Source organism: Triturus cristatus, chromosome 8 (genome assembly GCF_964204655.1).
Source record: "Triturus cristatus chromosome 8, aTriCri1.1, whole genome shotgun sequence".
Taxonomy (NCBI): Eukaryota; Metazoa; Chordata; class Amphibia; order Caudata; family Salamandridae; genus Triturus; species Triturus cristatus.
Window position 1 is genome coordinate 1,408,544,952 of NC_140591.1, and position 24,051 is coordinate 1,408,569,002.

General features: G+C 44.8%; 1 protein-coding gene across 4 annotated transcripts in view; it reads right to left on the reverse strand.

Moving 5' to 3' along the window:
• The window catches only part of LOC146805832 (N-acetylated-alpha-linked acidic dipeptidase 2-like), a 768,743-nt gene that overhangs the window by 285,526 nt on the left and 459,166 nt on the right, over positions 1-24,051 (reverse strand). For all 4 annotated transcript variants that reach the window (XM_085623135.1, XM_085623133.1, XM_085623136.1 and 1 more), the window contains one exon: positions 13,520-13,621. In XM_085623135.1, coding sequence (XP_085479261.1) covers positions 13,520-13,621 — 102 coding nt within the window. The remainder of the gene's footprint in view (positions 1-13,519; positions 13,622-24,051) is intronic.

Below are 24,051 nucleotides of genomic sequence, written 5' to 3' on the forward strand. Positions count from 1 at the left end.
ACTACATCACAACATCACTCTATGCTTATATATCACTACCTCATAACATCCCTCTCCCTCACTACCTCACTCTTTCACTACCTCACTCTCTCACTACCTCACTCTCTATCTACCTCACTCTCTCTCACTACCTCACTCTCTATCTACCTCACTCTCTCTCACTACCTCACTCTCTATTTCAATACCTCACTCTCTCTCTCAATCTCACTACCTCACTCTCTCTCTGCTAATGCAATAGGTATCACATATGAAAAAAAAGCAAATGCCAATAGAAATGACAATGCCATTTATTTAGGGATACAAAAATGATAAAAAAAATAATGACCAATACCAATAGCTCTACCTATAATATTGCCGAGACCATTGCATTGTAAATGCTTGTTCTTGATGTCCTTCATAACATTAGACTCCAAACCCCATTTGCTGTGTCTCGGTGTCACCTTTCCTACTTTATGTCTCAGTTTACTCATTGGTTCCCAGTGTTTTCTACCCATCTTCCTGATCCTCAGGAGTCCACCACTCAGATTTCAGATAGAATTGCCAAGCTATAATAAAAAAGTTGTGCCACTGGAGGCACACAGTAAACTACCACACTTAGCTTTATTCCCCAAATCATCATGCAGATTGTACAGTGCATCAGTAGGATTGCCAAGTCAACACACTTTGACCCTGTACAGCACACTTTGACCATGCACTGCATTCTGCTGTCTTTCAGCTAGGTTTGCACAACACAAACATTACATACAATCTTACATATTCCTTAAGGACACTCATTTATGGCCAAAAGCCCTGTGACTTAAGGTACTGACTGGAATGACACAGGCGTTCACAGAAAGGCATTAATATTACAGTCATCATAGTCGCTATAGCATATAATTGGGTATTGTCACAAAGAATTAAGAAAACAGCACAGACTACACTGGCACTGAGCAGTATTTTGGGGGCCCTTTGCGATTGTTTAAAATGGAGGTCTATACAGTAATACAGTAATACAGTGAAAACACCACAAATGGACACCACACCAGTTTAGAAAAATAATTAATCTTTATCTAAACCAAACAAGACCAAAACAACAAAAATTCAACATACATTTATCAAGGTAGGTCTTTTAAAAGGTAAAAACAGTTCTGTCCACAGCAAACTATAGATGGGACACTTTCAACACAAAGTACCTTGGATGCGTCAAAATCGTAAACAAAAAGCACCACAGGTAAGGTGATGAGTCTGTACCTTATGTTCGTCGGTTCCTTACACGCAGGTAAGGTGATGCATTGGGTCCTTACTGCCACACAGGGGAGGTGATGCATCGATTCCTTACTGAAGATGAGGTGATGCGTTGGTTTCTTACTGCGGCCCCAGCGTAATTGTAGACTTGGCGCCCCGGTGCGATGCATGGGGATTTGGAGATGCGTGGGCTCTCGATGCAGAGGCAATGGTGCTGTTTTGATCTTGCCAGCCGCGGTCCCACAATGCGACAGTTCTTCAGTCGCACAGCAGGGCCTGTGTAGGAGTTGGTGTGGTGATCTTGGACTTCGGAGATTGGTGCATGAGACTCGGCATGCGGTGATTTCTCCAACTGCGGGCAGATGCTGCGTCGGTTTCTTCAGTGGCATGAAGGTGATGCATGGGAATTCTTCCCGCACAGAGGTGTTGTGTCGGAAACGAGTGCGGATGTGTCACACTTCTCTAGTTGCCTCACTTTTCCCAGCTCCCAGCAGCAGAAACAACCTTCAGAGGCCCAACACAGGAACAGGCACCTCTTGGCAGGTCAGAACTCTCAGCAAGGAAGTTCAGGGGAGCGGGTGGTGAAGTCTTTGTGTCCCTGGGATTTCAGAACAGGAGGCAAGCTCCACTTCAAACCCTTGGAGATCTTCTTGAAGCATGATGCACAGCACACAGCAAAGTCTTGGTCCTTTCCTTGGCAGAAACAGCCAGTGCAGGCCAACTCCGGACAGCACACAGCAAAGGGGCAGTACTTCTCCTTCAGCTTTCCAAGCTCTTCTCCTCGGCAGAGGTTCTCTTAAGTCCAGAAGTACTCTAAAGTTCTGGGGTCTGTGCCCCAATATTTATACTCAATTTCTCTTTGTTCTCTTGTGGCAGAGAAGCTCTGTGCTCAGTCGAAACCAGTTCTGTCCTCTCTGGTCCAGCTTCCTGGCAGGAGGTGGAGACAGCATTGTGTAAGGCAGACTGGGCTCATTCAGGTGCAAGGAAATCTCCTCCCTCTACTCTAAATGCAGCCCCGGTCTATTCAGCACAGCCCTGACTCATCCAGGTAAGGCAGGGCACACCCCTCCTGCCCCCCAGTAGCTGTCCATAGTGAGTGCACATCACCGGCCCCTGTAACTCCAAAGCCAGACAGTCAATCCACAAACCAGCAGAGGCACACAGGATGGCTAAGCAAGAAAATACCCACTTTCTAAAAGTGGTATTTTCAAAGAAACAATATAAAAATCATCTTTATAAAAGATGCATTTTTATATTCTGAGTTCAGGCATACTAAACGCCATCTTTCTACTTTGTACTAATGGGTAATTATGCTTATAACATGTTATAAATAAACTCAAATTCTATCCTCTGGAACAGATGGCCTTTCAAAAGTGAAAAACAAAATAGACTATATTTCACTATCGGGACATGTCCCACACAGCAGTACATGTGCTACAAGTGCGACAAGCAGGCCGGGGGTCACAGGCGGTCATTTCTGTAGCCCTGAAGAGCCGGTTAAGCACGACAAACTGTAATCGCTGTGGAGCGAAGAGCAGGTCAGGTATCACGGATGGTCATCGCTGAAGCACAAACAGCCCGCCAAGCATCAAGGACAATCATTGCTGTAGCGAGACTACATTGTTGCATTGCAGGTCATTGCTGCCGGTTACTGTCAGCACAAAGAGCTGGTATCACTGGAACTTTGCATTTGAAGTCATTGGAGGTGCCAGATTCTTGCCCACGAGCAGACCTGTTCATGGGCATGAGGAGCCTAAACCTCAGGCTTTAAACCACTTATTTAAGAGGAGTACAATCTGATGCCACCCAATGGTCCAAGACCAAAACAACATGGAAAAAGTGGCCTACACCTAATTGGAACATTTAATTTATTTGTAAGTCCCTGTACCTAGGGTCTGTAAATTACATGCTAATAGTGGGCATTCAGCACTCATTGTGCCACCCACTAAAGTATCCTTTTAAAACCCAGACTCAGGTGTGCCATTGCAGCCTGTAGTTCAGTTTTAGACTATCATTTCGACCTAGCAAAATAAACCTTTTGCAAGGCCTAAACTGTCCTTCTCAATACTTTTGTCACCCCTAAGGCAGATCCTAAAGGTTCAAATAGAAAGGTGCACTTTATTTAGAATGTAGGACATGTGTACTTAAGTTTTACATGTCCTGGCAGAGAAAAACCTGTAAACTTGTTTTTCAATGTTGCAAGGTTTGCTTTCCCAAAGGAAAACGCTGGATTAAACTATATTAGAGCAGCTAGAAAAATGATTCGCTAACTCATATAAATAGAAATTTGAAATCCAACGTAATAGTTAAGTGGAATTTTATATTACTATTGTGGAAATGACACTTTTAGAAAGTTGCCATATTTCTACCTAAGCCAAAAGGGCCTTTTTTCCAGTGTCATGTGCCTTGAGATGGCCCTCGCTGTGGTAAGATATAGAATGCTCTGGGTCAAAGGACCCGGGTGTGGGAAAGTGTTTTTTTCATTGAGTATGATGGCCTATTAGCTGTGCTCTGCCCCTCCCTGAGCTTCAAAGGATTCCTACCCTGTAACTGGCAGATGTAGTTCACACCTAGGCCTGCCTTCCTTTTGCCTTCCTAGACAACTTGGCTAAACATTCAATGGGTTCCGACCTTCTCGAATATATCTAAATTCTAAAAGGAACTAAAAGCTTCCTTGTTTCAGAAACATCTTCATGCTACTGCCTAACTTCAATCTACCTCTAGTCCTCCTCTCATCATGTTTTGACTCTAAGAACCTATTCCCTTGTTTTTGCCTTTGGAGCAGGGGAGCTGGTGGTGAAGTCTTTGTGTCCCTGGGACTTCAGAACAGGAGGCAAGCTCCACTTCAAGCCCTTGGAGATCTTTTTGAAGCATGATGCACAGCACACAGCAAAGTCTTGGTCCTTTCCTTGGCAGAAACAGCCACTGCAGGCCAACCCCGGACAGCACACAGCAAAGGGGCAGTACTTCTCCTTCAGCTTTCCAAACTCTTCTCCTCGGCAGAGGTTCTCTTAAGTCCAGAAGTATTCTAAAGTTCTGGGGTCTGTGCCCCAATATTTATACTCATTTTGCCTCTACCCTTACACGTCACAAATACGCAAAACATATGTGCACTTAGCACTAGATATTCAGTGTGCCCTAATGTTATTAATGTAAAGTGATGCGTTTGATGAATTCCTGAAGTGCGTACACTGTAGAACTAAAGAATTATATACACTGTGAGCCTTAATCTTAATAAATAGATCAAGGTCTTAGGAATGTGATAAAACAGTCATCACACTCTTAAAATGTATTTAATTTAGAAACTAGAAAGTTTTATGTAACATGTGCACTAATGTTTTAATATATGCACTTATAATGTAGTTCCAAGTCACATTTATACACATGTATTCCAGTTATTTCATCTTTATGCAACGTGTAGCATGAATCTAATGTACTGAAATGTTCCATTCATTTGTGGTTATATGTGCACATGCATATTAAAAGTGCACCATTTACTTAATATGTTAAATTGCCATATGCCCGTAATTCTTTACCGTTTTCAGTTTTCTGCTTGCGTCTCTTTTCCTTGCAGGTACAGCATCCTGATTTGTTAGTTTGAGAATAGATTTAACACTGTATTAGGATAAAGAGTCTGAGAAGAACACCTTGACACGGAACATGGAGAGCCAAGCGTTAGCTGACAGTTTCTGTTTGTAATGTTGCAAATAGTTGCAGGTACTCAAGAACATTATCTTTCCCAGGGGTGTTGATTTGGATATTCTTGTGGAAATAACTGATGTTCTCACTGTCTGAGGTTTGAGCACTTTCCTTTGGACACCTCTATGCTTATTGCCTTTGACTCTTTGCTTAGAGTGGCTTAGGCCAACACTTATAGCCCTATGCCAAGTAGACTTTTGACCGAGCTTCTGAAATGCTGACACCTTCTGGCAATTTCCCCGCATTATCCTATTTTTCTACATTTCTTTGATTTTTGAGATCCCTTTAGATGTAACCCTCTACATTAGTTTGGACTTTGAATTGAATGATTTTAGACTTCACTCGTATATAGGAGAGGATCAGAAACTCTTCTCTGAGCATCAAATCTTGTTATTAATCTTCAGTATTGCTCTGACTTTGTCTTATACTGGTATGCCTGAACTGGTTTAGGAGTTTGGTTTATTCAGTTGCTATTCTGTACCTTTACAGCATGGTATTGATCTTATCCTGATTGTTAATCTGTAATAAACCTTAACTATAGGCACTGATTCCCGGTCCTTATTGTGTATCCAAATGGGTTACACTGTTAATTACATTTGTTTGATTAAATGCTAACTCCCTTAACCTCTCCATCAGCAAAAAAGATCTATTGGATCACCGATGGTAAGAGTGTTGGCCCAGCACTGGATCACCTGCCTCTCAACCCTCTTCATGTTTTTTTTCTTATGTTTTGAGTATTAGTTGTGCTTTTCTTTGATTCTTGTCCTTCTGTAGGGAGTATTTTCTTATGTTCTACTGTTCTTGGTGTATCACTTCACACTGTAAAGCGCCCTAACGTTTGAGGGCCATATTGGGGTTACACAAGACTGCATAAATAAATAAAATAAAATGTTTACCGATCTTTCTACCCGTGTCATGAATGACAGTCCTTAAAAGAAGTTTCTCAAAAAATGCTTACTCAACTTTTTACGGAAAAAGGAAGTCTTTCATCCTGTATCCTAGCCTAGAGCAAGGAGATGATTTTCGTCCTACTGCTGACCTGTGCTACAAAAAGTGTTCCATCTGGGATGCTTCAGACAACTTGTAAGATCCAAGCAGCTGTGCTCTCGGAGTCTTTTGATTTCTGTAATATTCAGACATGCCAAAGGCAGAACTCCTGTTTTAGCTCAGACACTAAAACAGACATATCCTCTAACGCGCCAGTAAAAATGTCACCTGATGTATTCAAAATTTTGCTTGCAGCCTTCAGCAGAAAGGAAATATATCGGATGCAGAGTGAACATGAAAGTAAAGATGTTGCCTGGTATACAGAAAAACCGCAGGATTTTTCTGCAACTCCTAAATGTCAAGTAATAGGCCCTTTTTAATTCGAAGTCTACCACACAACCCAACTGTCTGGTTTGCTAAAGACATCTTGAGGACATTCAGAAAGCTTCCCTGCATTCCGACCATTGCTTACCATTGGCTTTGTGGTTTGTAACTAGGGCTCCCGGTTTTATGGTATTTATTTTTTTAACGTTTCCATCTGTATTCATCCATGATTATTTTTTGGCCATCTTATTGGTATTTATCCGTATTTATTTTGTGTTTTGAGAATGCATGTAGCTGTAAAATGCTAGATTTCCACGTGTATTTACCTCTTGGACAGGCACCCATACATGGATGCCTGTCACGTTTTATCAGATTAAGCAGCTGCGTATAGGAAAACACTCCACTCATGGGTACATATTAGCGTTATACTACAAATATATGTTAACATGTGACTGTATTTTATGGAAATCTCATCCTGTGTTTTCAACTCTCCATGCTGTTGCTTAGGGTTCATGAAAGACAGCATGGAGAGTCTCTCATAAGAAGCCCAATTTTCAGTATTTCTGTGCTTTTATAAATAAATACAGGTAGGAAACACATTGTGTTCTGTCTGTATTTATCTTTAGGAATCAGTAAAAATTGAAAACCGTAAGCCTGATTTGTAACTCACATTTTCTAGCTTTCTATTTGTTGGCTTTATTGGTTTTAGGGTGTCCAGGTTCTGTTCGACCCGCCCAAGGAGCAAAGCCTTTTCACACTACCTCTCCTAGTATTCTTCCACACATGCTCCTTTCTGTAAAAAGGCCTGTAAATCTTGTTCTTATCTTGTTACATTTGCTGTGCATTCAGAGACAGAGGTCAAAATGTCAGGCTGCATCTTCCGAGGGAGCTGGGTGTTTACTTTTCTTTCTCTGCCTTCAAAGGTACAGGATTTATGTGACAATCTTACTGGATACTGGAGGTAGAGGACAACAATTAAATGAGCTGTGTAGGTATTTCGAAATACATCAGAATTAGCAAAGCACAAATAAAGTAAATGCTTTGTTAATTCTGAAGAGTATTGGACAAAAATACTTTAATATGATCAAAACAAATCAATACACTAGGTGATGCTATTTCCACACATTATTGCTTGTGCCCTGTATAGATTTATTAGTAAAACTGTATGCCTGTGCAAATGTAATGGTCATTTCAATTTTAAAATATGTTGTCTGTAATGGTAGTGTGCTACCACACCATGCATACTCCACTCTGCGTCACTCCCCTCTTCACCACTGTACGCCCCTGCAATCTACTCTGCCCCACTACACCTTACACCAGGTCACTGCACACTGCCCCACTGCGCTCTACTCTGCACCACTGCACTCTACTCTGCACCACTGCACTCTACGCCTCTCTTCTGTACTCTGCATCACTCTATTATGTGCCAATGCACTCTACACCACTCTACCCTACTTCATTCTAGACCACTCTACTCTGCACAACTCTACTCCATGCCATTCTGCACTGGACTCCCCCTCTACTACATGCCATTCTGCACTCAAAGCCCCTCTACTCCATGCCATTCTGCACTCGATGCTACTCTACTCCATGCCATTCTGCGCTCTACGTCAATCCACTCTACACCAATCCACTCTACCCTTTTGCAGTCTTCACCACTGTAGTCTGAGTCACTGTAGTCTGCGTCACTGTAGTCTATGCCACTGGACTCTACACCCCTGCATTCTACAAAGCCATACTACAACACTGCACTCTCTGTTACTGAACTCTATGCCACTTTACACTAATGCACTCTATGCCAATGCACTCTGCAGCACTCCACTCTACTCTGCACCACTCTATACTATTGCACTCTATGCCACTCTATTCTGCACCACTTTACTGTACTGCACCACTTTGCACTACTGCACTCTACAATGCACCACTCTAATCTATGAAACACATTGTATGCCTCTGAATTCTATGCTGCTGCACTCTAAACCACTGCAATCAATGCCACTACACTCTGCAAGACTCTACGCCAATGAACTGTACACACCAGTCCACTCTACTCTACGTTATGCTACTATATGCTACTCCACTGCACTCTATGTCACTCTACTCTAGGCCACTGCACTCTACTCTGCACAACTGTTCTCAATGCCACTGAACTCTACGGCACTCTACACCACTGCACCCTATGACATCCTACTCTGAAACACTACACTCTAAGCCACTGAACTCTATTCTACTCAAACCTGCACTACTGAATTCTGTGCCAATGCATACTACGCCACTCTGCTCTGTATCACTCCACTCTATGCCACTGCACTCTGCAGCACTCCACATTACATTCTGCACTTTATGCCCCTTCACTCTACAACACTGTTCTCTCCTATGCACCACTGTACTGTACTCTACACCACTCCTCTTTGCACCACTACACTCTACACCACTGCACTCTACTATACAATACTCTAATCTATGCACGGCATGCTATGATGTTGCATTGTACGATGCTAAATTCTACAGCACTGCACTCTACACCACTATACTCAGCAACACTCTACTCCAATGCACTCTACATCATTCAACTCTACACCACTCCACTGTAGGCCGCTACATGACCTCACTCTATGCCACTACAATACATGACATTCTATGCCATTCCACTATATGACACTACACACCCCTCTCCTCTACGCCACTAACTTTTAGCCATGCTAAACAGCAGCCACGGTGCTATACAACATGGCTAAAACACATTGCAAAGCCCATAGCTCTTGCAGAAGTGAGATCTATGCTTGTTTAAATAAAGTTACTAATTAAGAGTGTAAGGAAGTGGGGAATTTACCTGGAATCACTTGCGTACTGCATGGCATAAAGCGCTTCAATGCCTCATCAAGGGTAGTAAGCGCTATATAAATGCAATACCAATCTGTGAATGACCATGGGGAATTACTGTGTTGGGCTATTCGAGAAAGAGGTCATAGTCTTAACGTGAGACGTGAATGAGCTCCGACATGGGCCAATCAATCTGAACTACAAAGATAAACTGGTTTCTCTAAAGAATCCTTGGTTCACCCTTAATACGAGCCGTGAATGAGCTCCGACTAGATACAAATGCTCTAACTCAAAGTAAACTGGTTTCTGTGAGGACAGAAAGGCTCATTCGTTGTAGCATGGGTCAAACAGTGAGACCTTCCCTAAAGAAAATACATATGGTATACGGGAAACAACTTGAAAAATTGCAATACATTTAGAAAGGAAACGAGAAAGCAAAAACAGTAGTATTTAAAATAAAAAAAATGTGATCAGAACAATGCCACATGTTGTAATACAAAAGTTACAGCACTTAAAACGAAATTAGCTTCGTTACAATCTGCCTTTCGAGCAATCTTTAAAAACATAATTACTCCTTTGAGTTGATGCTGAAAATAGTCACTGCCAAACTTATTCCAACGCTGCCAGAGAGGCTTTCCCAGGGAAATTGGGCGTTTTCCTGAACAGCTCACAGAGTGCTGTATTTTTAGAGTCACAGGTATAAATTATGCAGCCAGGAAGTCTGTTGTTTTATTGAGACCACAGGTTTTTTACGCGGAGAAATAGAAATAATGTGTTAATTTCTATTCTCCCACTCCTAAACATTTTTATTCTGTGTTTATTAATGATGTGCTTAAATTATATGGTAATAGAAAAGCACATTGACTATCATGTTATGCTCACTATAAGAAGTGCTGCAATACATCATATATTTTTTTTTATCAAATATGTGCTCGAAACCATCTCCCTTACATGAATTGATTAGAAGCTGTAATGTGCCGAATATTTTTAACATAATATGGCTAAAATTTTGTGATGACTCTTCTTTTAATCTTTTTTATGGCACTTGCCACTTTAATGGACTTGATTGTCTAAAGTATTTTGACTGATTGAATACAAAAATTACAAAGTAAATAAAAAGTGCCTCCTGGGAACGTGTTTGATAAAGCTGGCCAATATTAAGGTGAAACAAGTAAAAAAAGAGCTTGCCATCCTTTTGAAAGTGAAATAGGCCCATTGTGTGCACGAGAAACAGGTGGACGCTGTTGGTTTGAGGTCTGTTGCTGGTTCTGTGGAAAGTTTTAGCCTTCACATCTTGACTCCTCTTGGATGTCGAAAATCTTCAGCTGGAAAATCCTGCTGTTAATAACTGGCCATGGCACCTCAAGGAGAGCCATGATGAATCCCACCCACTGAAGCCAGATACTCCCGCCAAAAAGCTAGGTAAGGCTGCTATGTTAAAAACTTCAATTACTCCAGTGAGAGGTTTTTTTCTATTCTAGACCATTTCTTCCAATTTCAGTGGCAACACAACTTTGTTTACACAAGAACTGTTCATTTCCGATTGGTCCACCGTAAATTCTTCTATGCAGATCACAGCTTCCTTCATCTCAGGACCTTGGACACTCACCAGCCAATGGGCCCAAGTTCTACCGGAGCAGACTGCTTTCAGTGGCAGGACCATGAACACCATGAGGCCTGTGGGACAGGAGGAGACGGGTGGTATGAGCATTGGAGCAAAATGTTAGAACCAATGTTTAAAGAAGGAGCTTGAAACAGCTCTGTGCAATACTCTGGCAAGCAGGCCAGTATTGTGGAGTCCGCCAAGAAGGTAAAGACATCTTTCTCATTACAGCCAGGCAGATGCAACCAGTGGAGTGGGTAAAGCAGGATGGTTTAAGTCGTAAAGTAACCAGTCTTTGGTGAGATCTCTAGCCACTAATGAAAACATTTTTGGGCTTCCCACTGTCAGTTTTAACAGCAAAATGGCGCCCTTGTTTTCTAGATACATACTTTGTGGTATCTAACATTTCCACAGTACTATTCTCCAAAAGTCGAAAATGGTGACTTCCAATCTCATCTCAACTGTGGAAAACTCTCCCAAGCATCCTAACTCCACCCCGGCCATCCTGACCACTGAGCATCAAAAGGAAATGCCATCATTGGTGCCTCCTGAGCGCGTGGCTTCAATTGGTCTGCTCTATTGGCAAATGGACTCTAGATTTAGTCAGTCACAGATGTCACTTTTCGCACGCTGTAAGGGTTTCCTCACTCCATACTTAATGCTGAGTGGCACATTATTTGAAGCAGCACCTGTAAGATAGTCAATGGCCGCAGTCCCAAAGATAAATATATATACTTTTTTCAAATGCACTTAAAGATGATGTCTGGCACATATAAGATAATAAACAGAAAGTTAACTTCGCTACTATTCTTTTCAGCTCAGTTTACCTATTAAACGCAGCTGCTCCTCCGCTATGGTGGAGCTGCATGCCCCCCCCCCCCTCCCCAAAAGCCAGCTGAGGTATAGGAAAAATAAAATGATAATAAAACAGTATTATTATCATTCTATTTTTACTCTGGTCGGAGCAGAGCCTTTGGAGACGAGGCCATGCCATGGCAGGCCCGGAAGGGGAGTGGTGGGGAGCACAGGATGGCCAAACCATCATGCGCACTGACATCTCCCTAACCCGAGCTGCATTGCCAGGTGGAGAACAGCAGGTGTAGGCTCCCAGTCCTCTTTAGAGCGGAAAACAAGCCTACTCAGGCCAATCCCAGCATCTCTCTCATGCTGGGTAGCATGAGAGAAGCTATGGGATTGGCCGTGGGGAGTCTGGGAGCCTTAGTACGTACACAGCAGGTAGGTGAAGAGCGGTGATCGGCAGATAAGTTATTTTCTTTTTCTTTGTTTATTTTGTCATACGTTTGTCCCCTCACCCCACCCCCTTCTTCCGTGAGACCAGCTGCTCCTGCCTCTAAATTGTGAACCTGCCTTTGATAGTACTTTGTAAGCAAAATCCACTAACTGATTAACATATTACATTTTGTATAGCAGGAGAGGTCTTGCTGCAGAGGATGCTAGGAAAACAAGCAATCTAAGATTGCATAAGGTTTAAAAGCTACTTGGGATACTCATACTTTCTGAAACAATGCAGGGGTCCTGCAAACAGACAGTTGCCTCACCTGAGAGAGAAGGTCGGTGAAGTGGAAACAAAACCACCTATCTTTTAAACAGAGCATGTGAGGCGTGGTCTGAAAAGCAGGCTGCAGACACTGATGAGTTCAAAATACCCGATGAGCACTGCAAACAACCAAGGGCGCGGGCGGCACGCCAAAAATGGATGCAACCACAACACAGATGCCCTGCAGGCACCATTTTCACTTAAGAAAGTGCATCTGTAAACTAACTGGCGTGATGCACTGCTAACCCTAGTTATAGTAAAAAAAAGACAGCAAATGATTTTGATGCTGGTATGGTAGGGGCTTACATTCCATAAAGAACATGTCAGGACCTCAGTTCCTAAACTTCTGAACACATCTAAGGAAGCAATGGAGGAGTGAGAACTTCCATTGATCATAGAAGGAGATGCATCATCCTCTGTGAGAGGTCTGCAGATGGATGCAGATAGCAACATGGTACCAGGTAAGCTGTTCCAGTCAGAGATCCATCAATCATGAGATCTAACCTTGGATTCCCTCTTATTTGGGGGTGCATATTCATACCCTGGGGGTCACTCCAACATTGCAAAGAGTGTATCACTCTCTTTTCTTACATGCATCCTCACACAGTCGGGATCAAGTAGCTTGTGATGGAGGAGGACCCCCGTGATGGTGGTCATACTGTAATCCCCGCACTGTGGACCTTTGGTTGCGCTGCACTCTCCATGCACTCTCCATGCACTTTCTGTCTTACAGCTGATCTGCCGCATCTACATGGTTGAGCGTCTTTTGTCTGCCGGTGAGGCTTTCCAACCAGGTTTGGAAATTGGGTGGGCCTCACACTCGCTGCTGCGGGAGTTGTCGTTCTGGCCCGGCGTGGCCTTGTTGGTGGCAGGCGCAAGCATTGCTACATCTGCTTTTGAATATAAACATTTAACTCACAGCATGGAAGATATCAAACAAGTTGTAACAAATTGTGATAATGATGTCGAATAACTTTTAGAAATGTTTAAGCATTAAAATGAGGTATGCTCCTGAGCAGCAGTTATCACATGCAAGTACTTCCTGGTGTTTCTTTCTCTTCGCTACTAATGGGTATTAGTTCTGTCCATCACATAATCTAGTAGGCAGATATAATGATTAAATGAAAAGTGACCATCTGACAATTGCAATACTTCAGGAGAACTTTCACATAATTGTCAATTCCAATATCTTGCCATGTGTGGATTATTTAAGAAAGGACATCAGTACCAAATGGTTCTTCCCATATTCTAGAAGCAACATTGATAATATCTGTAGAAACTTTTGTTGCTTTTATATTTACCTCTGGATCGCCTTGCGCTGAAAAAGCATTGTAGGGTGGCACCATATTCGTAAAATTCTCATATCCTTGAGGCGGTGGCTCGAATAAGGAGGTATTAAAGATCTATAAAAAAAAAAATGCAAGTTTAAATTATCTGCATGCTCCAAGATATTTCTCCACTACAGATGAAAAAACACAGTCTCATGCCTGCATATATCACAGACGTTGTAGCACAGTTTAATGTAGCTCTTTGGTGCTCAAAATAAAAGCTATAAGCAGGAAAATAATGGCGGATAATCCAAAAGGTCGGAGTTCGAAGCTTGAATTTTGTTACAAACTGGAAACAGCCTTTACAACACGGGCTTAACCACACATGCCGTGTCAATGCAAGCAGAACAACGCTTGCCTTAACCACTCATATGCGTGGTTAAGGCAGTCAGCGCTCTAGATGCAGAGCGGATGGGCGGGGAGAGGAACAGGAAGGATCGGGACAGGAAGGACCGGGACGTGGCTTGGTAGGTAGGGCTGGGGAGGGGTAATTTTTAGGGCTATGGGCTGGTTTTAGGGTTAAGGGTGGGGGGCTGGGGTCGTGGTAGTTTTTAGGTCTCGCCTGACCCAGGTAATGCGCTGGTCTGGGGAGACTTTTTGTGAGGGCTCAAAAAAGTGCTTCCACCATAGCCTAGAGCTACAGTGCATGTGCGCGGGCGCGCCTCACTTTCGCGGCCGCACGGCCGCTTTGATGTTCTCTTCGCTTTTTTTTCCCGTTTATTACTTCTAAGTAGTAATGGTGGCACCCGTGCGCCGCCATTACTGCAGAGCAGTAATAAACAGAAACAAGCATTGGCATAGCCAATATATCTCGCTTTTGGGACCTTATAAGTATTTAGTTATGCAACTGTTGCATGGCTAAACACTTATAAGGTCCCAAAAGCGAGACCTATTGGCTATGCCAATGCTCGTTATGGATGGGGGCCGAGTTTTAGGGCTCAGGGGGGAGGAAAAGGGCAGTTTTCACTGCTGGGGGCCAGTTTTAGGGTTCAGGGTGGGGGGCCGGGGTAGTTTTTTGTGCCTCATGGCTGGGTTTTAGGGCTCAGGGTAGGGGGTCAGGGTAGTTTTCAGGGCTGGGGTAAGCAGATTGCAGGGCTGGGTTTTAGGGCTCAGGGTAGGGGGGGCTGTGGTGTGATCTTTACCACGCATAAACCTTTACCAATCATACCTTTACAACGAAATTAGTTGTAAAGGCATGCTAAAATCGCGTGGTTAAGGCATGCATGGTTTAGAGACTCGTTCCATAAAACAAGCGTTACAAACAGATTCGTTTGCAATCAGGCCCACAGCACATGTGAAGTAACCCTTCCATATGATATCAGGATAATGGCAGTCACCAATGAGTTCTGTGATCATATAGAAGAAAAAGGTCAAAGGTAGAGTTCTATCACATGCTTACAGAGCTAAACTATCTATAACACACAATATGCGTTTTATGTACGATAGGAAATAGTGATTACCAAAAGATTTCAACTCCATCAATCAATATTTATTATGAAGGAAATGGCTGGCTTTAGACTACCCACAGCCGCTGGTTGCAATTGTGAGTACCTTTACATATTCCTAAATGGGCTCCAATGTCAGTGGTGAGTATTATGGATACAAATGCACATATCCCTCATTAAGTATGATGTCAGAGGACGGTTCTCAACCTGCCTATCAGAATCCAGTGCCGGAGGCCCCCCCCAGCGAAACGTTTGGCGTGCTAGCCGGACATCTGGATCTAGATGGATGCGTGTTCCTGGGTGAGTCTTAGAGTGGCTCTGATGGCGAACTGGGGTCGCCGCGATGGTTCCTTTCCCCACCTCCACCCCCTAGTCTTCTTTGCCGCCCTTGCGTGCCCCATCCTCCCCTGCCTCCCCCTTTGTGCCATGTGTGTTTGTGGGTGGATCTCTATCATTAGAGAAATATTAATATAGTTACCTGCTGCCACTAAACCATTTTCTATAATCTTTTGTTGTTTAAGTTGTTTTATCATTCACGAAGTATTGCAGGTAATTGGTCAACCTTCACTGTTATTGCATTGGTTCTAAAGTGGAAAGTCTCTTATCGTGCCTGCTTTTGTACAGATTATAATAAAAACATGTTTAAAACAAAAAGTATGATGGCAGAGGGGGTGCAGGCTTGTTATGACACTTTTTAACCAATTCGGTCCCTCGTCTATCTGCTGTGTATCCTTTTGCCACCTTTGCAAACTGCTAAGACTACAATGATCATTAGATGCCCTTTATACGTAGTAAGAAATTCCTTGATGATCTGCCCTGAAAAAACAGATTTTTGGCATGAATACAAAAATTGGAATGGTTTATTGGCCCTAGGGAAATCAAAAAGTTTAAGGCTAATACATATCCAAGTATTTAATTTTCCACCAATTTATTTATGGGATTATAGAAAACCCCAGGAAATGCACTTGTTGGCTGTAATGTAAAACATGGGGGGTTATTCTCTAATAACACACAAAGGCCACCCTGGGTCAAGACAGAAAAAGAGTGGAATGAGTGTAGGGAGATTCCTTTTTTATGGGACAAATTCCCTCACACATCTGTGGGTGACATGCTTCATTATTGGGAACCTCCACGCACTGCGTACCTGATCGCAGCACGGTCTACAACCTCCTCACTGAGAGGGAGGAGCTCCAGGATATTTTTATTGTATGTAAAGCGAGATATACTAAAACCTGTGATGAGCCGGGTGTGGAGGGAGAGCGTAAGAAAGAAAGTGTTGGTGAGGATAAAACTAACTCCCTGGTGTGTTGATAAACAATTTTATTGGTACACCCAGAGGTCAGTGTTAAAAACAATTTCACCACCATGCCCAGAGAATTCAACCTAGCATGGTTGCTTGTGATCATAGGGTCGACATGTTTCAGCCATAGTGCTTTCCGTAGAGGTTATTCTTTAAGCCCACTAATGAAGATCGACTAAACTATGCTTATCTCCACTGTAATTTACAGTAGCATGCTCAGAAAACGTCCATTTCCACAATTATTTGATCAAGTAAAAGAAAGAGCAGGTAGACTTTTACTCAATTTAGGATCCACTTTATCCATAGTAACAGTCAAACTGGAGCTAGGTGCTAGCTCTGCGCCGGTGGCTGCCTTCTAGGCTGGCTTTTAATTTAAGCATATCTCCAGTGCTTAATTTGAGCCAGTGGTTGTCGATTAGGTTACTCATATTTGAGGACCAGCACTTAATTTTCTGAATCAGACACTCACCTAGGGCAAGAAAGGAAAAAACAAAGCAGAAAGATGGAGGAAGCAAAAGACAGAAAACCTGTGATAAAGGAAGAAAACAGGAACATGGCCTGCAAGAGTGAGATAAAGTGGCAGTGAGTGTTTGGTAGTGAATTAAAGAGGGTTGAGGTGATTTTTCGACTATGCAGTCTTGGAATTACGTGCGAACATTCAATTGCACTGGCCATGGGGTTCGGAGCAGAGCAATGGAATGCCTAGCTCCGCCCACTGCAGGAGATCACTGCACATGCCTGGACTGCAACCCCGCTCTGCTGTGCTGCCAGCCAGGTTGCCGGGTCGCATTTGGTTGTTTTGAGCTCCAACTCTGCTTAGGATACTCCAACGCCATCACAAGGGACCAGGGACCCAACAGCGACACTCAGCCCAGTGACTGAGCCGCTGAGCACTGGCGGGAGCCAGGGGACGAGCAGGGGGGAAGGGAGCACTGGTGCCTGTGGTCCACCCGCATGTGGTATAGGCAGAGGTGGTGTCACGTAGGTCCCTCGCAGTGCAGCTTGCTCCCACCTGCCCCACCACCCACCTTGATTTGCTGCTGATCCTAGAACCACTAATGAGAGGTGTACCTCTGATTGAAGTTCCTCAATCATGGAAGTTGGCAGAAATAGTTACCATCTTTAAGAAGGGGGATCGTGCACTTCCAATGAACTACAGGCCCAGCAGCCTCATAGATTCTTAGCATAGAATGTTCTGCAAACAGGTGTTTGCCTATCTCCAAGATCGGATCTGCGAGGGTGTAGGGCTTGGCCCTTTTTGGCTAAAGTTCCCTAAACATTTTGCTTTGCCCCTAGACCTTTTTTCTGACATGGTGCTGTCAACTGAGATGCTTTGGACACTTTGCCACTGCTAAACAGTGTCAAAGTGCAAGTGCTCCCTGTATAAAGTGTAATGGTAATTGGTTGTACATGGTTGGTATATTTGCCTTACTAGTAAAGTCCCTAGTAAAGTGCACTATGTGTGCCAGGGCTGGTAATGCAAATGCTACTAGTGGGCCTGCATCACTAATTGTGCCACCCACACAAGTCGCCTTAAAGAGGGAACTCAGGCCTGCCATTGCACTGCCTGTGCGCAGTTTGTTAAACTGCCATGCTCAGACACCCCTAGGGTAGGTCCAAAGTACCCCCTGGGCAGGGTGCAGTGAATGTGAAAGGTAGGACATGTACTAAGGAGTGTACCATGTACTGACAGTGAAACAATCTCCATTTCGTTTTTCACTGTTGAAAGGCCATCTTGCCCATAGGATAGAATGGGAAGGCTGTGCAATATGTTTTCCAGCCTATCTTCCCAGAGGCTTAAGATGGAGAGGTGAAGTGTAGTGTGCCTGAACTCACAATGTAATAACACATCTTTTTATGAAGGTGGTTTTTACATTGTGTGTTTAGAAGCCACGCTTTAAGAAGTGGCTGGATCTTTGTGCTCTAACATTTCTGTGCGTCTCTGCCTGGTTGTGGATTGACTGTTTGGATTTGAAAGCGATAGGATCTGGGGAATGTCTTGACCCAGGGAGGAGGTGAAACAGCAACAGGCTGACCTACATCTGGAATGTAGAGGGAGGAGTAGCCCCTAGAGGTGAAGAGGCCTGGGTTGCTGCTATAAAACAATTGTCCCATCTCCTGCTGAGTGATTGAGAATACAGACCCCCACTAATCAAAGGAAGAAGGTGTCACTGGCAGGTAGGCACCCAGAACTGTTTGAACAGGGGTCAGTGCCCCCCTGAACACAAAGACTTCAAAGCCATTGAAGGGTATAACTATGAGAGCTGAAGCCCCTGAACTTTGGAGAATGGCTTGATCAAGATTAAACAAGACTGGAGCTACTTCGTGGTCGAGAGGAACCTTTGCCGAGGAAGAAACAACTGAAGAGACTGAAGGAAAGGACTGACCCTTGCTGTGTGTTCTGGGGCTGGCCTGCAGTTTGCAGTTTAAACCAAGGAAAGGATAAAGGAACTTTGCTGTGGGGTTGTTCAAACTCCAGTGATCCGCCAGTAATTGAGCAACATTTTTTAAGCTCCCCGCTGAATCTTCCGGTGTCCACCCAGCTGATTCCACTTTACTTAGATCTAGGCCAGAAAAGAATTGCTCATAAGATTGTGCTTAGAATGCTCATGTTCTGGCACCGGCTACGGTCTACTGCAGCACTTGAATCCTATAGGGTGGGCCTCCATGAATTAATGACTCCAACTTGTGTGGACAAGATCCTGTGAATGCGCACACTTAAGAAATTGTTACAGAAATTAGGACTAGGTGCATACTGGAGTCAACCAGAAACCCTTAGTCAGATTAATAAATCCAGCCTCAAAGCTGTATACTGGGACACTATTGAGACGGATTTGATAATGAACCGTAAAGGATCGCTTTCGACTGCTTTTATGAATTTTAAACTGACATCGTCATTTGAGGCTACAATAGATGAAATTGTACCCCCGCTAGCAAGGAAACTGCAGTATAGGTATGGCTGCCTACCTGTAAATAATTTTAATGGCAAATGGTGCAAATTAGGAGACAGGGTTGGAGGAAATTGTGCCTATTGCCAAGGGGTACTTGAGTCACTTGAGCCTGTTCTATTTTTTTGCCCCTTGTATAACCAATCTCAATACAAATGGATAGCCCCTTTATGTAGAAACCTGGGAGTAATTAAGTACAATGAGGCGAATAGAATACTGCAGACAAATACATCTCGTATGATTGTATTCTGTACAGCCATGTTCCTAATGGCTATGTGGATCAGGCGTACCAAGTGTTCCCCCGATAGTTCCTAGCCTGTGCTGTACTGTATGGTTCCTGCTAAAGCTGTATCGTAGAATTTGTACTATTTTATGTGAACATTGTTCTTTTAATATCCCTCAAGATATTTATTAAGAATTAGTGTTGTTTTTATAGTATTGTATGCTGAAGTTTCCCAGTACAAATAATTATGTAATTCTTATCGCTCTGCTGTGTTGCTACTATAATGAATTTTTCTGGTATAAAAAATGATGTTATTCTTATAACGCTATTGTGTTGCTATTGGAATGGACCAGGAAGGAGTATTTTTAATGTTCTATGTCTTATTTGTAATCTTGTTTGTAAGAGTCTAGTTATATGGTGTACTTTTAGGATCTATAGTGATCAAAAATAAAGTTCTTTGATTTGCTCCTGCCAGACCCCTCCAGTCACACCTTATAGGAGTTTGGCACAGGAGAAATCCAGAAGATGCCCAACGATGCCAGCCGGAGACTGGTTTTTGCCTATCAACACAGTTAGGTAGAGGAGGAGAGCACAGAGGGAAGAGCAGCGGATAGTATTGCTGTGTCAAGGTTGAGACCCGTGCCTGCGGAACTGGTCCAACTAGGTCCAGGTGTGGCTTGCGGTGCCCTGTGTGCTCCCACCTGCTCTTGCCGCTCATATAGCTCCCCCTCCACCCAGTTCATCAACTCACCAATTGAGCCGCAACCAGGTGCTTTGGCCACTGCTTGCCTGCAGCCCACCAACTACAATACAAACGTGATGAGATAAGATACACTAAATAAGACCCACCGAAAATAAATAGCGCTGCAATCCAGGCCCCCAGATGCAACTGCAATGACAGTGATGAAGTCTGACAATGGCCCAGCTATGCATTGCTCGCTCATAGGCACTACCAAGATTGCTAGGTCTTACTCTCTCAGTTAGCGCAGCGAGCCCAGGAGAAAACAAATCTTCCAGGATAACTGGAAGCTAGCGCACAGAGTGTTCATTCAGCAGAGAACCGGAGGAGCACCGCACCAGCAAGTGCAGAAGCAGCAGAAGCAGTCTGCAGAACTAAACCTCCAGGTGCCCCAGAGGTCCTGGTGGGGACAGCCGGATAGCTCACTGAGCACAGCTCAAAACTTGAAATCCTCAACTGCTTCTACTCAAACAGAGCCCAAAAGACACCCAACACCAAGCTGCCTTTTACTGGGGAACACCATTTGTGATGTTCAACGGAATCAACCATTCCAAGGTAGCCTGGAGCCGACTATGAACATAAGCCCAGATGGGTCTAGTGATTTATGTATTTATTTATTTTTGAAGTTTTATATAGCGCTGGCTGGACCCGGAGGTATCAGAGTGCTTTACATGGGTAAGAAGGAGGTCACAGTATAGAACAATCAATCAACAGCATGAAAACCCAACATGTTAAAAAAACTAAAAACAGCTTAAGTTAACATACATCACAAAACACATATAGAGAGAGCGAGGGCAATATACATCAGTAAAACCAGGAAGTGGGAGATCAGATTTTGAATGGTGGTATGAGAAGGGGAAAGGCAAGTGGGCAGTGGGGGGGTGGGAGGTTAGACGAGCAACAGGGAGGAGGGAGGCAAAGGGGGAAACTTTGGTAGGAAGGGAAGGTAGTGTAAAAGTACTGAGAGAGTTAGAGGAAGAGAGAAGCGGGAAAGAGTGAAATCAGCGCCAGTAGAATGTGGCAGAAAGAGGATGGGGCGGGGGAGGAGAGAGAATGGTAAAAATGAAAGGGGGGCAGAAAGACTGGAAGGGGAAAAGGGCGAGTTTGGGTCTATTAGGCGTTGGATCATTATGGTGCAGGTTAGACACCCCAAAATTTATTGAGGAGGTGCATTTTGAGTTCTTTTTTGAAGCTGGAGTAGGAGGGGTTACATCGTAGGTCGTTTGGGAGGGCATTCCAGATGATTGGGGCAATGCCGGAAAAGGCATGTGGATTTCTTTTTTTGTAGGGGTGGGACTAGGTGGAGAGCGTTTGTGCTTCTTAAGGGTCGTGTGCTGCCCGCTTTGCAGCTTTTGTTGGCGAGGCATGTCGGAGTATTTTGGTGGAGGACTTTGTGTGTAATGCAAGCGGTTTTGTAGGCGGACCTGCCTTCGATGGGGAGACATTTAAGGGTTTTGAGGGCAGGGGAGATGTGGTCGAAGCGTTTGCAGTCGGTGATGAGCCTTGCTGCAAGGTTGAGCACAGATTTAAGTGGAGCAAGGTGGATCTTGGGGATTCCGGTGAGGATGGCGTTGCCGTAATCAATACGCAACAGGACAAGAGATTGGACAACTAGTTTAAAGTCTTCAGTTGGGCTAAAGGGCTTAATTTTCTTTAGATGACGGAGAGTGAAGAGGGCACCTTTAGCCGAGTTTTTGATGTGCACATTGAGGGTTAGGCTATTATCGAGGGAGATACCCAGGGATTTTACTGAGTTGGACAGGAATAGGGAGCAGTTGAGGGCATTGAGGTCAGAGATCCAGGTTTGAATGGGGAGGTGGTTGTTTTCAGGGGAGAATAGAATGATTTCAGTTTTTTGGGGGTTAAGTTTGAGATGATTTAATTGGAACCAGGATTGAATCTTGGTGAGGGTATTGTTAAGGTGTAAGATGTTAGTGTGGCTTTTGATTTGATTGTAGGGGGTCCAGTTAGTTGAATCTTTCAATGTGTTTATCTAATTGGAGTAGGACACATTTTTGAAGGGCTTTGGAAAGAAGACGGAGTTTAGAGATGGGGCGGAGATTGTTAAGGTCATTGGGATCGGCCGTAGGGTTTTTAAGATTTGGGGTGATCTGTCCAAGTTGAAGGGAGGTGGGGACACAAACCGAGGCAAGGGAGGTATTGATGATAGAGGTCCAAGATAGGGTAATTTTTTTTTTTTTTTTTAAAACCTTTATTAACCGCAGTTGCATCAATTGACAATGTACTGTCCTTTGCCAAGGCGTTAATTCAGCAATACAAAAATACACATGTTCAGATGGTGAGACACAGCCATTTAGCCGACAACCCGGAGGTCCGGCGGCGGTAAACAGTTGAACATATGCATAGGAACCAGGTATGTACATTGTGTTTAAGTGGGTCGATGGTGCTTTTCTGTATTTCGTCGTGTCTCATCTGAAGCGCATTGCCTGCAAGAGAGGAGGGCGCTGTGTACCAGCCCTCAGTGCGGCGCCGTCAATTAGCCCCTAGGCTCGTAGGGGGAATCGCGCAAGGCACCAGGTTCCCCACCAAATGCCCTGGTCTCCGGGCAACGGAGCCCCGGTGGCCTACTCTTGGCGTAAGCTGGAGCGCGACGAGGAGGTTGCAGTATAGCTCACAAAGACGCACATAGCAGCGTGTACATCCGACAAGCCCAGTGTGCCGTTTCGCAGCGCAGCCCTATGCGCGCGGCGCATGGCGCTCTATTATCCCTTCAGCGGTGCGCTCCCCAGGTCGCCGAGTGCTTGTGCAAGCCTGGCGTGGGACTCTGCACATTTCGAGTGGATCATTCCGCGTTTGCCAGGCATAGCCGCCGTCTGCGCGTAGTGTACGCCAGTGCTGCCTCATCAGTGCTACATAGAGCGCGCTAGGTAGGGCAGCGCCTCGGGGGTGTCGGGTAACGCTTCCAGCAACTGTTTCTGTGGTTGGACACGGGTTCGGTCAGGGAGCGTAGCCAGTCCCCGAACTGCTCCCCGTGTGTGTAATATGAACGTAGGGGTCAGGGCTAGGGTCGAAAACTCGGGTGAGGTCTAGAATAAGAGGGGAGGGGGGGAGGTGGAGATCGTTCTGCAGCAGTGTAGGAGGAGACAGTGGCTGTCAAGCGGGGCATAGCTGGGCCATATGGGAGGCGCGCCGAGCAGCAGGTCGTGGGGGGGGGGAAGAAGGGAGGGGGGGGAGAGGTGGGAGGGGAGGGGGGGCCAGGGGGCCGTCGGAAGGGGGGCCAAGAGTCCGCTGTGTCTGCGTCCGCAGTCCTAGATTATCCTCTCGTGCGAGGGAGGTATTCCTCCACGCCTAGAAGGGGGCGTCCGAGTGGGGCGGAATGGTCATATCTTCCCGGGTGTGCCCGTATCCCAGTATCGCGTGCGCCCTCTCAAGCGGCGGCGGCAGCAAGCCCTGTGCGCGCGCCGTAGACGCACTGTAGGCGATGTCTAGCAGCAGCTCCCTGCAGCACAAGGTCCAAGATAGGGTAATGATATGTTTTGAAAGTAATTATTTTTGGCCGGGCTTGGCTCCGCTGCCCCCCTGATTGACTTTCCTTTTGGCCGGGCTTGGCTCCGCTGTCTCCCCCTGTGTGACCTTCCATTTGGCCGGGCTTTGCTCCGCTGCACAGCGTGATCTGGACTCCATCCCCCAGCAGCCCCGCTACAGACGAGGATGCCGCCGATGCTGCTAACGGGCGCCAGGAGGCGCATAAAGGTCTGGGCGGCGTGGAGGCCCTTGTGGAACTATTTTGAAAGTAATTATTTTTGGCGGGCTTGGCTCCGCTGCCCCCCTGATTGACTTTCCTTATGGCCGGGCTTGGCTCCGCTGTCTCCCCCTGTGTGACCTTCCA